Source organism: Papio anubis, chromosome 13 (assembly GCF_008728515.1).
Source record: "Papio anubis isolate 15944 chromosome 13, Panubis1.0, whole genome shotgun sequence".
Lineage (NCBI taxonomy): Eukaryota > Metazoa > Chordata > Mammalia > Primates > Cercopithecidae > Papio > Papio anubis.
Genome location: NC_044988.1, coordinates 37680696 through 37697499, shown reverse-complemented (window position 1 = coordinate 37697499; position 16804 = coordinate 37680696). Strand labels below are relative to the sequence as shown.

Sequence of the window (16804 nt, the reverse complement as noted above, 5' to 3'; positions counted from 1 at the left end):
CACTCAGCTCACACTACCGGCCTGGATGCCATGTCTTCAAGGGAGACTGCGAGTCAGGCATGGAATGGCCGGGGGTGTGTGAGTGAGCATGGGATCTGGCCACTGCACAGTCAGACATGTTGGCCACTGCCATGGGATGGGCAGTTCCAGGTGCCAGTATGGCTGCTGGTTCTCCATTCTCCGTGAGGCGGAGGCTGGACCAGGTGCACCACAGGCAGCTTCCCTGGCTGGCACTGGGGGATGCAGTGACACCTGGAAACATGGAGATAATAGGAACCACAAGGCCCCAAAGAGTGAGTCACAGCCCTGGCTTGGGGAGCTTCCAGGTCTGGGGTCCTCAAAGGGCCACAGCTCTTCTCTCCTTCTCTTCGCCTGCAACGTGGCGAGCAAGGGACGTGTTTCCGCCCTGTTTGTGTTACAGCTCTTTTAGCCTCGCCAGTTGGCTGGTCCTGCGTTCTTGTCCTGTGGCCAGGAAGAATGAGATATGCAAACAAGTGAAGGATGAGCAAGACGAAGGAGAGCTTTATTGAGCAATAGGAGGAGACCCATAGTGGGCATCTTCTCTCCGTCTCAGGGTGTTCTGGTGAATGTTCACCTCCCAGCAGAGAGGGTAGCTCCTCTCTGCTAAGTAGGTCCTCCCAACAAGTGTTCAGTTCTCATCAGAGAGGGTAGCTCCTCTCTGCAGCTGGTCATCCCAGCAAGTGTTCAGCTAACAACATTGAGGGTCGCACCTTTTTGCAACCGGTTGTCCCATCATCTGCTTTGCTGTGGCTGAGCCTGGAACTTTTATGGGCTTCAGAGGGGAGGAAGTGCCTGCCAGCTGGTCCATGGGCAGCCATGGGTGGTCCCAGAAAAGGCCCCACCAGTTCCCACTCTGGTCTGTGGGGCTGACAGCCCAGCACTCAGACTTCAGGCCCTCGCTGGCCTGAAGGTGGGGCCTCACCGGATCCATCCTCTTCCACCCAGGAGCCTGTCTGCCTCCTGCCACCAACCATGGCACCCAGGCTGCTTATGCCAAGGGGAATCTGCAGGCCCCAGGCTGCCCTCGGCTCCCGCTTGGCTTCCCCTCCACCCTTGTCAGTGCCTACAGTCTGGAGGAGGCTGAGGCGGCAAGGGGCCGGTGTGTCAGTGCTGCCCCAACATGGGCACACTCAGTCAGGCTGACAGTACCTGGGCTCGGCCTCAGCTCTGCTCTGAGATCAGAGCTGTGAGCAGTGGTGGCAGGAGCGGCTGCAGAGGCAGCAGTGGTGGCGGTGGGACCCCTATGCCCCACGTCCCCTATGTCCCGCGTCCCCGAGGCAGCCCACCTGCAGCCAGTATGATGGCAGTGACCGCTCCACATGGCCTGTCGCTGCTGCCTTCATGAGGGGTTCACAATTAGATCAGAAGTTCATAACTCACTCTTAACCTCAGTGACTCCTTCTTGCTGTCTTTTCATTCTTTTTCCTCCCTCTCTCCCTTCCTCCCTAATACCTATATTACTGTAAAGCTTTCTATATATCTATAAAATAGGAGTAATGATAACATCTTGCAACACTTTTTGAAAACACCGTATATAAGATATATGAAACATTTAGTCTAGTGCATGGAACGCAAGGAGCAGTTATTTCTTTATTCCATTCTAAAGTGTAATGGTTCTTAAATCAAATTTTAAGTCAGGTTGTTTTGGGAGTTGTATTTAAAAAGAAATACCATAAACAATTTTTTTTAAAAAGTCTTTTTGATTTTGAAGATCTATCCTGACCACAGATGTCAACAGGTGACTCTGTTCAAATTTCATGTGACAGATTCAGTGTCCCCACAGGCCCTGGTACATATACAGCCTCTGCTGTGGAAGCTACCCCAGATGGTATCTGTGCCATGCTTTCGCCCTCCTAAGCAGTGATACGTCAACTCTGGGACCTCCTTCCCTTTTGTCGTGTGTTGGTATAGTTGTGCTGTTGACTTAGGCCGGTTGTCTGTCACTACCTGTGTCCCAGTGAAAATGAAGCTAATTATAACAAAGATCTATCATCCACGCAAACTCTGGCTGCCCCATGTTTGCGAAAGTGGCAGTAGGATTTGCTGTGGCTCGAAGGGAATGTAAAGGCCCATGGTAACTCCTTCCCCTCAAACCCTCAGACCAGGCCATTACCTTTACAACCAGCCCTCACTCTTCTGCTGTGTGCTGCATTTCCCACGGGACCCCGAAGGCGCTGTTTTTGAGCTCTCCTTCAGAGCTTTCATCCTGACACTTACAGAGAAAGAAAGATCAGAGATGACTTCAGCTGACCACCTCATAAATTCTACAGGCACTTTATAGGGAGGAAGCAGATTCCTAAAGACAGGGGTACCTGCATGTTCCCATTGAACATTCTCTCATTCTCTCCCTGTCTCATTTAACAGCAACAGAAACCTTCCCCTTTAAAAATTTTAAGTACATTGTTATGACAAATAGCCCTTTAAAAACAAAACACTCTATTTAAGGAAATGTTAATCAGTTAAAAGAAACAGCCAATTAGTTACATGCTGTTAGTTTTGTTCCCTATGCGACATATTTTCTTGATGTCCACAGAAGCAGCTTATTAATTAGAATTAAATTAGACAAATGGCACCCTCATTTTGTCTCTTCGCTTTTGTAGCATGTGATCCTTTCTGTGAATCTGTTTTAAGTGATTCTCAGTTGGCCAATCATATACCACAACCCTGAGTTATCTACTTAACCTTTAAGAATTTCTCATAAATTCCATTCATCTATGGATGTTACTGGTGGACTTCAATGGCTCTCCCCCATTAACATCTAGCACTACTTAGTATAGTGTACTAAAGGGAGGATTTTGCCCTCAGTACAGCAGTTTGCTAAGGACAGACAAAAGCAGTTTGCTGGTCTTGGTTGGTTCTCTTCCCTACGTTTAATAGCTGTAAGTGTACGTTGAGCTCATCACCTTGTCTTCAGAGTGCCTAGCAACTTGAAACATGATATGGCATCCAAATATTAGAACCATTAGGTTCAAAGATTCTGTGCATTGTTAGACTTTAAGAAACAATCTAACTTCTTAAAAGTAAAAATCAGTGTGTAGTTTGTGGCTCCTCCTGAGCTGTGTAGCAAATAATATTCTACTAAATTCCAGGAGCTATAGTCTGTGGTGTGAATGCATCCTGAGAATGTATAGTCTTTGAAAATGGCAAGCGAGCCTGGCAGACACATTCTAGAATATCAGCCATGCCTCTGTTTTGACGCATATACATGCATAGCTTCTCTGCTTTCCATTTAGAAAATAGACTTTCTGGGTTGAACAGTAATTTGAGCTGTGCAGTACCTGGCATTAGTTTAATAAAAGATCATACTCCTCACTTGTCAAAACCAACTTGAGCACAAATGCATTTTGCAGTGCAGCATTGGCAGCTTCACGTAGATGGCAATGGTAATTAGCTACAGCAGTAATGGAAGGATGCCTCTCTAAGTAATGGTGACTGGAAAGTTCTAATGCCTTTCTCCCCATCTTTATGCACTTGACATTTCTGTTTTTTGTAGACTACCTATAATACTGATGGTTGTATCTCATGGAATAAAAATGGAGATTTTCATGATTTGAATCTTAGTCTGTCCTATATTGTGACTTTTTAGTAGACACCCTTGTTTTATGCTTTGCTTGAATTCTCTTCCTTTTCTTCTCATCTTCAGAGCTTGGCTTAAATTTGGACAACATCCATGACACAATAAGGCAGACGATTCATCTCATTCCTTTTATTAAACTGAGATACGGAGAAGGGAAGTGGGTGATGTGTATTGTTACATCCCTCTGAGAATAAAGATTTTTACTTGCCTCAAGCATTTGTTGGGGTTATTAAGTTTAGCCTTCTCTCTACCTCATATCTTTCCTTTGGCTGGCTGCCTAACATTGACAGACTCCGTCTGAGAGTTTGACCAGCAAAAATGATTATATATGCACCACCCATGCTTAGTGAAAGGATTTTACTATATTATCTGGAGTCTTACTTTGTATCATAGGATAATGACATATATCCTTTTTGTAGTTTGGATCTCATGGGCAAATCTAGAAAAATTGACATTGGGTCCCATGGGAAAGTCATGATTTTCTTGTCAGTGAGACCAATGTCTTTTCATATATATATATATGTGTGTGTGTGTGTGTGTGTGTGTGTGTGTGTGTGTATTTTTTTACAAAATTTCTGTGTACAAGCCCCTGAAATTATTTGTTTTTAACTGTAGTGTGATCAATTTTATTTTCTTGTTTTCAAAGAATAAATTTAAGGACCCTTTTCAGGATTTTTTTTTTTGGAAGAGTATCAAGTCATTACAGTGGTAGAAATTAGAAAAATAGTTCCAGATCCTAAAACATTCTAACTGGTTATTTTAATAAATTTTCCACAGTTCAAGAGGTTAATTTCCTTACTTGACTTGATCTCTGGAAATAAAATCCTACAGTAACATCCAGTGGTCATTTCTTTGGCTTTTCTTTAAATTTTTTATTTTTGAGATAGAGTTTCACTCTTGTCACCCAGGTTGGAGTGAAGTGGCGCGATCTCAGCTCACTGCAACCTCTCCCTCCTGGGTGACATATTTTTATACTTGTCAATATTACAAGAAAACTTCTCTGAGTGTGATGATGGCTCACACCTGTAGTTCCAGCACTTTGTAAGGCCGAGGTGGGAGGATCCTTGAGCCCTGGAGTTCAAGACATGCTGGGCAACATAGGGGGACCTCATGTCTACAAATGATGAAAACATTACCCGAGCATGGTGGTGTGTGGTTGTGGTCGCAGCTACTCTGGATGCTAAGGTGGGAGGACTGACAGCCTGGGAGATTGAGGCTGCAGTTAGCTTTGATTGTGCCACTGCGCTGAAGCCTGAATGACACAGCAAGACCCTGTCTCAAAAAACGAACAAAAAACTTCAATGCCTGACCAGAAAATGAAGATAAACGAGAAACATACCTGGAAAACATTGAGATGACACTCATACCTGTTCTCCAAGTGTACGGGAATTTTGTCTCTCTGCATTCCATTTAGAAATAAGATTTCTGTGTTTAATTTGACTTGTTTAATGCCCTCACCCATGGTGGTTTCCAGATGAGCTTTCTAACCCAGGTCCTTACATGGCAAGAGGAAGCACTTACCCAAGCATCCGTTGCCTACTTGCAGATTGTCAGAATTGCCAACTTTTCTTCATTCTTTGGGATAAGAAATGTGATGGAATCCTTTAAAAAATATCCAGTTACAGGGAAAAGGGTATCCTACTTCTAGTTTTCTTTAATTTCTAATAGTACACACTCATTTTATGCAACAGCCCTTCACTGTATTCACATGCTCTTGCAAGAAATTTCAAAACAGAACTTAAATGGGAAGCTGGGCTTACAATGGATTTCCCTTCAGGGTTGACAGTTTTTAGGCTATGGACAGGAAAAGGAAGGTAGCTAAAAATGACAGTATTGTACCATTTAATACAGCTGTGCATTTTGTTTTTCTAGGGAAATTCCCTAGAAATTTTCATTGCATAATTATAATTTCTCCATTGGATACTGACAAGCAAGTAGTTATTATCAATTTGCATTGTTTGAAACAGCAGAAAGATAAATAAAAAAACTTGTAATATATTTTTCATTTGTTTGTTTCCAGAAAAGTGACATCAATGTATAGTATTTTGTAATCCTCTCACTGTTAGTCAATTTTAAATTACTTTGGCCGGGCACGGTGGCTCATGCCTGTAATCCCAGCACTTTGGGAGGTCGAGGCGGGTGGATCACCTGAGGTCGGGAGTTCAAGAGCAGCCTGACCAACATGGAGAAAACCTGTCTCTACAAAAAATACAAAATTAGCCAGGCATGGTGGCGCATGCCTGTAATCCCAGCTACTCGGGAGGCTGAGGCAGGAGAACTGCTTGAACCCGGGAGGTGGAGGTTGCGGTGAGCCGAGATCCATGCCATTGCACTCCAGCCTGGGCAAAAAGAATGAAACTCCATCTCAAAAGAAAAAAAAAAAGAAAGAAAGAAAAATAAATTATTTCGAGGCCAGGCATGGTGGTTCATGCCTATAATCCCAGCACTTTGGGAGGCCGAGGCGGGTGGATGACGAGGTGAAGAGATCGAGAGCATTCTGGCCAAGGTGGTGAAACCCTGTCTCTACTAAAAATACAAAAATTAGCTGGGTGTGGTGGCGTGCACCTGTAGTCCCAGCTATTTTGGAGGCTGAGGCAGGAGAATCACTTGAACCCAGGAAGTGGAGGTTGCAGTGAGCCAAGATTGTGCCACTGCACTCCAGCCTGGCAACAGAGTAAGACTCCATCTTAAGGAAAAAAAAAAAAAAAAAAAAATTAAGTACTTCCCACAGCTCCTAGTAATCATCTAGTCTCTGTTGCTACACTGAGTTGCTACAGGTTGTGATATCTAGCAGGGTTGTTAGAGCCTGTTTGGCTTTCCTAATATTTTTTATCATAAGCAGGCCCCCAGTTCCAGGATCACCAACAAGCTGAATTTGCTGATGAGGTGGAAATTCATTCTCCAGGAGCAGCATTGCAAATATGCCTCTCCTAAGCTTTCCTCCTTTGGAAATAATATATAAAACTAGGAAACCTTGAAACTGGAAGCAATTTCTGCAAATTAATTTATTTCATATGTCATAGTTTTGCAATTTTTGTAAATTAATGTGTTTCATATGTCATACCAAGAAACGGTAAAGTTGAGTGATTTTTTTTTTCCTCCAAGATTATCCATATACATAATGGTGGAGCTTAGATAGGAATCCAGCTTCCTTGACTCCAAGAAAACCAAACAGAGTTAGAACACACCATCAAGCCAATGGGAACACCATGTGTGAAATCAATACAGAGAAAATACTGGTGATGAGCCAAGAAGAACGAACTTTGTTATGACTTTTTTCTTTTTTATAATCCGAGGATTGTTTTCAAAATCAATTTTAGCTATGGTTATTTAAAGCCACTTTTCAATGACATGTAACTAGAACACAGTAGGAGAGAAGAGAAAATCTGTAACAGGGTTTTTTTTTTTAAATTAAAAAAAAAAAAAAAGAAAAAGTTGTTTGGGTTTGGTACAATTTTTCCTTTTCTTTTTTTTTTTTTTGAGACGGAGTCTCGCTCTGTGGCCCAGGCTGGAGTGCAGTGGCCGGATCTCGGCTCACTGCAAGCTCCGCCTCCCGGGTTTACGCCATTCTCCTGCCTCAGCCTCCCGAGTAGCTGGGACTACAGGCGCCCGCCACCTCGCCCGGCTAGTTTTTTATATTTTTTAGTAGAGACGGGGTTTCACCGTGTTAGCCAGGATGGTCTCGATCTCCTGACCTCGTGATCCGCCCGTCTCGGCCTCCCAAAGTGCTAGGATTACAGGCTTGAGCCACCGCGCCCGGCTGAAACATTTTCAACCAGGACATAATTGTAAGAATTCAAGGAAGTATAAAAGATGGAAGCAGTCGGAAAAATAATTAAAATACCTCCTCCTGAACACCATTATTAGTGTTTTCATTTACTTTGTTCTGTCTTTGTGTGTGTGTGCATTTTTCATTATCTGCTATCCCCACATATAACTCTGTAGTATGCTTTTGTGGCTGATTATTGCATCATCAGCATTTCTCATGTGATATGATACAGACTTTATAATACTACTTGTATGATGTTTCTTCTTCATGCCATAGTTTATTTCACTGACAGAATTCCCATAATGTTTGTTTCAACTACTTATACTCTTTTGCTAAGCAAATGATATGATGAATATCTTTGTGCATAAATATTCATTTACATTTTATATCATTCTTGCATGATAGCTATCTAGATCTTGCAATGCAAGATGAAAAATAAGTAAGTGTTTTAAGGAAAGAGGAAGAATGTTAGGAACATTTAAAGAGCTGGAGGATGTTGAACAAGCTTCCAATGTCTGTCCTTCTAGCCTTGGTAATCTTTAAGTCTACATCTTTCTATAAAAATATCCTTGGGTTTGCTGTGACTTTGGAGGCTTCTTGACTCATCTTCTTTTATCCAAATTGTTGAGCTAAGTTTCAAGTAAGACAGCTTACCATATCTGGGTTAGAGAGTCACTTTACCATTTTCCCCTATTTCTGTTTCTTGCCAAACCTTCTAATTCAGGGCTATATTTCTTGTCTCTTTAAAATTTCCTAGCATTTCTCTTAAATGTCACTAATTTTAATAGCTCAGCAGTGGCATTGCTGCTTTCTGGCAGTGTCCTGATAGTGGCATCAAAGCAAGCGCTAAAATTTTACTCACTTTGATTGATGAGCTCATTTTGTTACAGAGGACAAATTGGATTTTTTTTTAATACTGGTAATAAAAATTAATGTGTGATGTTGCTTTTCGGATGTTATTGGATCTCTACCTTAATACAGATTTCAGCAATAAAAGCACTAACAGATAACTTGACCAGGAAGTTACCTCCTTCCCCTTTAAACTACCCCCAAAAGTAAAAGTTGCTTTTCTAATTTTGTAATCCTATAGTGCATTTTAAAAATGTGTGTCTTGATGGCGGTGTGGTTGAGGATGGTGGGGAGAGCAGTGGTAGTAGGATAATAGTGTGTGTTTCAGTTTTCAATTTAACTGTGGTGTTTATTTTTTATTTCAGCACCTCCAAGGTTTACACGAACACCCGTTGATCAGACAGGGGTCTCTGGCGGAGTTGCCTCTTTCATCTGCCAAGCTACGGGAGACCCAAGACCTAAAATTGTCTGGAACAAAAAAGGAAAGAAAGTCAGCAATCAGAGATTTGAGGTATTAGGTCCATTGTTCTGTTTCTCTGGGGGAAGAATGCATCTGCTCTGTCTTTGGTTTCTATGTTATTTGGCTTGCTTTACTCTGATAAAAGATGTCACTGATATATGGTATTCCTTACATTGCAAGTGATGGAAAATGTAACTCTAAATGGCTTTTTAAAAAAGGACATTTGAGGGTTCAAGGGCTAATTTTTTGTTCCCACTTGTGCCAGGGCTCAATAGTATTCCTAGGATCAATCTGTCAGTTTCATCCCCAGGTTGCAAGATAGAACTCTGCATCCTCACAGGACCACATTTGTAGGATGTATGAAAGCTTATCTCTTCCAGAAACCTCTCATCCCATTGGCTTCTATTACGTTACTTGTTCATCCCAGAGAAAATTTGTGTGGATAGGCGGACAGTGTAGCCTACTTAATTTAAGCCAATCAGAATCTGCCTCTGTCCTGGGAATGAGAACTGTCCCATCCAATTCCAGGCTTAGAATGAAAGAGCAGTGTTTTCCCAAAGGAAATTTAAATCCTCGTTCCCAGGAAGAATGGGAATGGATGCTGAGCAGCAGATGAAGTGGTCCACTGCCCCTCGCACCTGTTTTACAAGTAGTGTGAACTAGAATGAGAAATTTGTTCTAGTGTTTTAAAGTACTATTCTGTAAGAAACATACCCAAACAGGTTCCTACTACAGAGAAGCCTATTGAAGAAGTTGGTTTTCTTTATTCAAGAGAGCTCAGTGCACCGAAGATGGTGAAACATAAATCAGAGATTCTTTTTTGAGTGTTGTGAGAAGGCTTATAGTTTAGAAATTTGCTCATTATGGAGGAGAAATATAGGCAAGAAGATATACAGAAAGCTACCCAGAGAGGCACACAATAGCATGCCCATAATTTAAGACATGAGAAGGGTAGCTTTAATTTTAGGGGCTACCAGTATCCCCAAACTGCCTGAAATTGTGAAACTCACCTCCCTTTTATCTGAGTTTCTAATCTCCTTCATGACCTAATTTACAATTTGGCAGATTAAAGGCAATTTCTAGTTAAAAGAAATATAACAACTACAAAATTCAGAACAATTTTATTTTACTTATTTTCATAGGAACTTACAGGGTGATCAGGGGTTCCAGTGTATAGAGAACCTAATTAATTACGTTTCACCATGGAAATTGGATTGTAGTTTACAAGTGAGAAGTTTAAAATTATGTCTGAAAATCAAATACTTCATTATTATTGAAATATAATTTATTTAAATACAAAAATAGTATCTTCAGTAGTATTTGGAAAATGTTTCCTATGTCATGTAGAAAATGATGTATGTATTCATCTTTGCTGCACATTTAAACAATTTTAAATGAAGTTAATTTTTTGTCAAAGAGAAGTTTGACATCACGCCTGCTAATGACAATGACTCCTGACAAAATCATGTAACAAAAATTAAATTATAATACTAAATATTTCAAAGTATGGTCTCTGCTCAGTACATAATTCCCCATAAGAGTCATATAAACACCTTGGGGGTAAATGAATTATTTTTACACAAAGCAGCTTCATCAAATTGTATCAAGTCCTGGGTTGAAAATCTTTACTATATTTAACACTAATATGTTATATATATTATATTATAATATAATTTGTGTGTGTGTGTATATATATATATGGTTTCACTAGTCTGTATGGCCCATGAGAGCAGTACATGGTGAATGTTTTTGCTCCCTCTTCTATCCCCAGTGCTAAGTATGGTGTCTGGTCCATGACAGGCATGCAATCAATACTGGATATTTTCAAACTGGAAATTACATCACTGGCTTGTAATGTGTGGTATATTGTATGTTGTAAGAGGATAGGTCTAAATCTAGGAAATAGTTCACAAATGTAAACATACAGTGACATTTATTAATAAATTAGTCAACATTTAAAGTGGTTTTGTAGTTGCTTTAACCTTTTCCTACACTAAATCATAAAATGATCATGACTTTTTTAAAATTATGGAATGCTTAACAAAGCTTCCAATATGAAACCATGAAACTTTTCTTTCCTAAGATGCATAATAGATTTATTTTAAAATGTATGCTTTATAGAGTTGAAAATAAACTGTAGTGCACTGAGAAATGGGCCATTTTGGATATTTACGTGAATTTTGAACAAAAGTGGAATGCACAAAGATTGAAGTGGACATATTTTGAAACTGTTGATGTCCTTTCTCTGTATGTTAATATACACACACACACACAAAATCTGAAATTAAGCATCCCATAAATATATTTATAAGGCAATCTGAATTTATTCATAATTTAGGCACATGGGAATATTCACAGTGAAATACAAGAAAAAAAAGGCACAGCTTCTCAGTGAACAGCTGAAGGAATGCAGCATAGTTACAGAAAAGACAGAGGACGCCTTAGTATTGTATACATATTTGTTAGTATCATCGGTTTTTTTTTTTTTTTTTTTTTTTTTTTTTTTTTTTTAAGTGGTACCTGAATTAGCTAACAAGTACCTAGGATTATCAGTGTCACTAAACTGTTTCACAGAAAAGTTCCTAATGGTGGTGAATTCAGGCTTAGTGTTTAGGACATTAATTTTCTGTCTGGTGAAGCAAGCCTCCATTTTATAGCAAGAATGCTCTAAAAATGCAGAAAATGCTAAGCTAGAACAAATACTGAAATGATTTATGGCAAAATTAATGCACGCCATCAGGCTTTTGGGTTGTGAAAGCTGTCTCGTTGGCTGCCTAAGTACTAGATTTATGCAGTTTTTCTTTATGGTTTGCCCATCTATACTGTTCAGGATGAGACAATTTAAACCAGCAGAGCTATCTGTGGTGGTGTGCATTAATTCTTCACCTTACAGGCTCATTATTGAATGAATCCACATTTGTGTATGTGCTGTCAGAGAAAGAATAATTTGAGAAGTTTATCGATCATAGCTGCAAGCCCCTTGCAAAATTAATAGAATAAAATTGCCCTAGATGCACATACTGAAATATTTTAATGAGTAAACCCTCGTGGTTTTTAGTAGGGACTAGAAATCTCCATACTTTGTATATGTAGTTACATATCTTTCTCCTTGTTCAGTAGAAGATTCACTAAGTTAAACCAAATATTTTTTCACCACTGTATCAAAATTCAGTTTCAGAATGATGTCTAGTTTATTATAAGCCTGATGGCAGATCCACCACTGCATTGAGAGCTTTAGCTGAGAGGTAGACAACTGTAACAACACCTGTGACAGCTATTGTTTCCTCTAATAGGTAATAGAGTTTGACGATGGGTCTGGATCAGTTCTCAGAATACAACCCTTACGGACTCCGAGGGATGAGGCCATTTATGAATGTGTGGCCTCAAATAATGTGGGAGAAATAAGTGTATCCACCAGACTCACAGTTTTACGGGGTAAGTGCGTGAGTGAAGGTTGTTGTTTGTGTCATTGTTACAATTCTGTATCTCTTTTATAGCATCATTAAAAAGACTAGCATTGTGATGATGCTTAAATGGGAATTGCAGTTCAATAAAATGTTTATAGGCCGGGGCGGTGGCTGAAGCCTGTAATCCCTGCACTTTGGGAGGCCGAGACGGGCGGATCGCGAGGTCAGGAGATCGAGACCATCCTGGCTAACATGGTGAAACCCCGTCTCTACTAAAAAATACAAAAAACTAGCTGGGCGCGGTGGCGGGGGCCTGTAGTCCCGGCTACTCGGGAGGCTGAGGCAGGAGAATAGCTTGAACCCGGGAGGCGGAGCTTGCAGTGAGCTGAGATCTGGCCACTGCGCTCCGGCCTGGGCGACAGAGCGAGACTCCGTCTCAAAAAAAAAAAAAAAAAATGTTTATAAGAGTTGAACTTTCATTAGACAGTGAATACCTTCTCTAGTTACGGGTCTTAATAGAACTAGAGTTCAGGGGGAGAATCAGGGGTAAAAAAGCTGAAAAAGGTATTGATTTCAAATGCCAGATACCATTTTGATTTTTGGCAGAGCATCTAGAAAGGAAACAGGATATGGTACTCTTTTGTATGTTGGCATTTCTCGTGCATGGATTTTTCATACCGCATTCAGCAGCTACGTTTTTACAGCTACCATAGCTGACATTGATATTTGCAAAGTAAAGAAACAACCTCAGCCTAAAGATGAACTTTCCTTAAGCAATGGGTCAGAACCAAGTATAAGAAATATACCTGTCTTATGTGAAAAAAAAAAAAAATACGTTTTTTGTTTGTCTGTTATCTTTCTTAAACCAACATGTATTGATCTAAATAACTGGGCTGACAAATCCCTTTCTTTGTCTCCGACAATGTTGCTTACACAATTTGACAAAGCACAGGGTGAGTTGCCAAATCTCCAGTACAGTGTGTTCAGTTTGTAGACTTCCTTTACAATGGGAGTGCTGGAAAATAAAGCTAGTGATGAAGACTGTGTTGTATGTCTCTAATTCAGGCTTTTGTATAGAGATACGAACATTCCCGATTAGGCACCTCACAGTTGACATTTCCAGATTAACTATTCTGTGCCTTTATCTCTTTCTTTCCTGCACACAACTCATTTGTTTTGTTTTGTTGTATTTTGCTCTATTCTAAAATTGAGGAGAATAGACCTTCCTCAGATGAAGGAAATTGGAAAGGAAAGGATCAGAATCATAGAGGAACTTACATAGATTAACTACATTTCTCTTCTGTTTCATTTTTTTTTTTTTCCCCATGGAGGGATGGATTTACATTATATCTTTTATAAAATAAAAAAGTTTGATTTTATAAACATCTTGGTTTCTTCCAAGGAGGTAAACCCTACTGATATTGTCAAGAACTTATTTATTTGGAGGCCAGCAGTAATTAGTAATGTAGGCCAAATTTACCTGGTGGTTTTGAAACTAAACACACACACACACACACACACACACACACACACACCCCACACACACACAAAGAAGTAATTCAAGAGGCTGAGAAAATGAGATTATTTACATATACAAAATATGTTTGAAATAATATAAAGACCTTATTGAGTTGCAGGGAAAATATTGACAATTGGATGTATATATCTTTTAAATGCATGTAACAGATGCTGCTTTAAAACAGACAAGTCAGATTTGAGCTACATTTCTGGCTGTTATGACAAGCTAAGTTGGTGCAGGAAGTTTTCCATTCCCTGACCACCACCTAGAAATGTTGAGAAAGTATCTGAAAATAAAATTAAAAACATAATTAGGCTTGCAAACAAGAAATAGAAATTTCCAGTTGCTAAAAACAAGGAGGGATTTCCTAGACAAAAGATAATTGTAATATAATAACCCAAGATAATAACATAATGGACCATATGCTTTAGTGCTGGAGTTTTAACACTCCAGCAAGATACATACTTATATAAAATAAGTTGGGAGTAACAGAGACTAAGATCAGCTTTCTGCCTACAAGTGAGATTTCTAGTACTATTCCTACTGTGCAATTCTCAGGACCAAATAGTTTAACACAAAAGCTGGTCAGAAACAGTGAATCCCATAGAGTGTACAACAGACACCCATGATAGCACTCACCCCACAGAGACATTCCGATAATCCAGATACACAACCCTAGAGAAGGTTGTTTATACCCAGATGGGTTAATAAGCACCAGTTCTGAAGCAGTCGAGTCAGCTACCACCAGCGAGCAACAGTAAGCCCAAACGTCGAGGGTGGAAATCACAGTCTGTGACCTACAGGTAATTGAACTGTATGAATGGGTTTTAAAAATAACATGTTTACATTATTTAAAAAGGAAAGGGAATGAATGGTCTAATAGGCGAGAATGAGACATTAGGGAAAAAAAGAGTAGGAGTTAGAAATTAGACTTTAGAACTGGCACGAATCTTAGAGACTATGTTTGTATGTGCTATAATATGCACTATGGAATGTATACATATTGCTGAATATACATATATAGTTCACATCAGCTTGTCTGAAAATTGTGGTCATTTTTCAGGTGTTCGTATTTGAAGCAAAATCTAGCTCATTTGTTCATCTGCTTTAAAAATTTTAATCTCCATTTATTTACCTGGTTTAGAATCAGTGCCATCGTATAGAAGGTATATTAAAAAGGTACGATAAGATAAAACTTTTCAGAAGCGTTTTTGAGTTTTTTCACTTTCTAAATCCCTTGAACTTCTTAAAAGGAGTTAGTGGCAGTCACGTGCTTGACTTATCTTTATGCATCCGATGAAGACATTAACAAAAAGTTGGAGGAAAATATCACTTTACTGAGAAATTCACATGGATTAATGTTTTCCTGCCTCTCAGCTGGCTGGAGTTTCATCATCTCCTCTGCTTTTATACAGCTAGTCCCCATATAAAACAAATGCATCAAAAATGTTTAAAATGGTCTCAAGTTTCTATGTGAACATCTGTCATGTGTAAGTACATTTGTATGAAAATTTATGATTTGAGTAGTTAACCCTTTCTATTTTTTTTGAAGACTACATTTAGCAGTTTTAGAACTTTCATGAGGGCCGGGCGCGGTGGCTCAAGCCTGTAATCCCAGCACTTTGGGAGGCCGAGACGGGCGGATCATGAGGTCAGGAGATCGGGACCATCCTGGCTAACACGGTGAAACCCTGTCTCTACTAAAAAATACAAAAAACTAGCTGGGCGAGGTGGCGGGCACCTGTACTCCCAGCTACTCGGGAGGCTGAGGCAGGAGAATGGCGTGAACCCGGGAGGCAGAACTTGCAGTGAGCCGAGATGGCGCCACTGCACTCCAGCCTGGGCAACAGAGTGAGACTCTGGCTCAAAAAAAAAAAAAAAAAGAACTTTCATGAGAAAAACTCAAAAGTATTTTGGATGAGAGAAAAGTAGTCTAAACATAATCTTAAAATAGAATACTTTTATATATCCTTTTAGGATAAAATAAATATGGATGGAAATTATTTTTATTTCTTAGAGTCACTGCTTAAAACTTCTAAATATTGTTATTTCTATTAATAGTAGTCTTTAATAATATTCCAGTGTAATCTGACTTTCATAGACTTTGAACATCATGAACACCTAAGTAAATGTGTATGAAGAGGTTTATACCGCAGTTGAGGAGCTTTGTGACATTTTAGGTTCGCTTTCTCTTGCAAATCATATTGGCGGACACTCAGGCACTCTGTTCTGCAATAGATGGAGACCACTTTACACTTTTCATCCAGTGGCCCTCATTAGATTCCCATTTCGTCCACATGGATCATTTACTTTTTCCCTGCTTTACTGACAAATGCCAAAAATGTGCCAATTCTCATGATGGGTTTTGTCTACGTGAACGGGATGACGATCACTCATTTATGTCACACAAGCTACTAGAGAAACTAATTAATTGGAGATTCAAACATCTGACCCGTATGGTTAATCAAGAAGACATCGAACTAATACCCTGACCACCCAGGTGCCTTGAAGGGAGCATTTCCGGAACAAGTTTCCCTTTGTAGCTTGTTTCAAATTACCCTTACTCTTAAAAACTGTGTTTCAATAAGGAAGGATAACCACAAGCTCAGGCTGAATGTGCCCTGAAATAAGATATTTGGGCAATTAACTGTACCATAGAGTGTGGTTCATGGAAGAAGAAATAGGAGAAGGGGGAGGTGAATGTAGGGCTTGTGTCTTCCAAGTCATTTTGATTTTTTAGTTGTCTTGGTTATGGAGACACAAGAAAATACTGACTCCCTAATGATATAACACTTTAGGAGGTTTAGTATATCTGTTATACTTGTGTTTTCCCATCCTAAGCAGAACTTTAAGTGAAGGCCTTAGGTTGTACTGAGGCTATTAAGGGCTGTGCCTTAACTAATTGTGGAATGCTGCTAAGGACAGTGAATTAACAGGCTTTCAGTGAAGAGCAAGCATACGACCACAGAGAGTGTTTGTAAGAACAGGGATTATCATCCAGATGGAATTGGTTCTGTCTGTTTCTTTAGTTTGCTGGTCACAATTTCTTCCTGACTAAAGATATCAGCAGGAAACCATGTAATACAAATTTATGCAGTGATAACTGAGGATGAAAATATTCTCTCTGGTAGATGTTATCAATCACTAGGCAGGGAAAATGAGATATGACCATCCATAGACTTTTCTTTCTAGTAAGAGTCCA

The 16804-nt window shown here is 39.8% G+C and overlaps 1 protein-coding gene across 47 annotated transcripts in view; it reads left to right on the top strand.

The window, feature by feature from the left end:
• Positions 1 to 16804, top strand: part of PTPRD (protein tyrosine phosphatase receptor type D) — a 2329646-nt gene that overhangs the window by 1994661 nt on the left and 318181 nt on the right. For 25 of the 47 annotated variants that reach the window (XM_017949398.3, XM_017949394.3, XM_017949399.3 and 22 more), the window contains 2 exons: positions 8582 to 8730; positions 11970 to 12111. In XM_017949398.3, the coding sequence (XP_017804887.1) occupies positions 8582 to 8730; positions 11970 to 12111 (291 nt within the window). The remainder of the gene's footprint in view (positions 1 to 8581; positions 8731 to 11969; positions 12112 to 16804) is intronic. The other 22 variants (XM_017949434.3, XM_017949395.3, XM_017949415.3 and 19 more) reach the window with 1 other exon arrangement.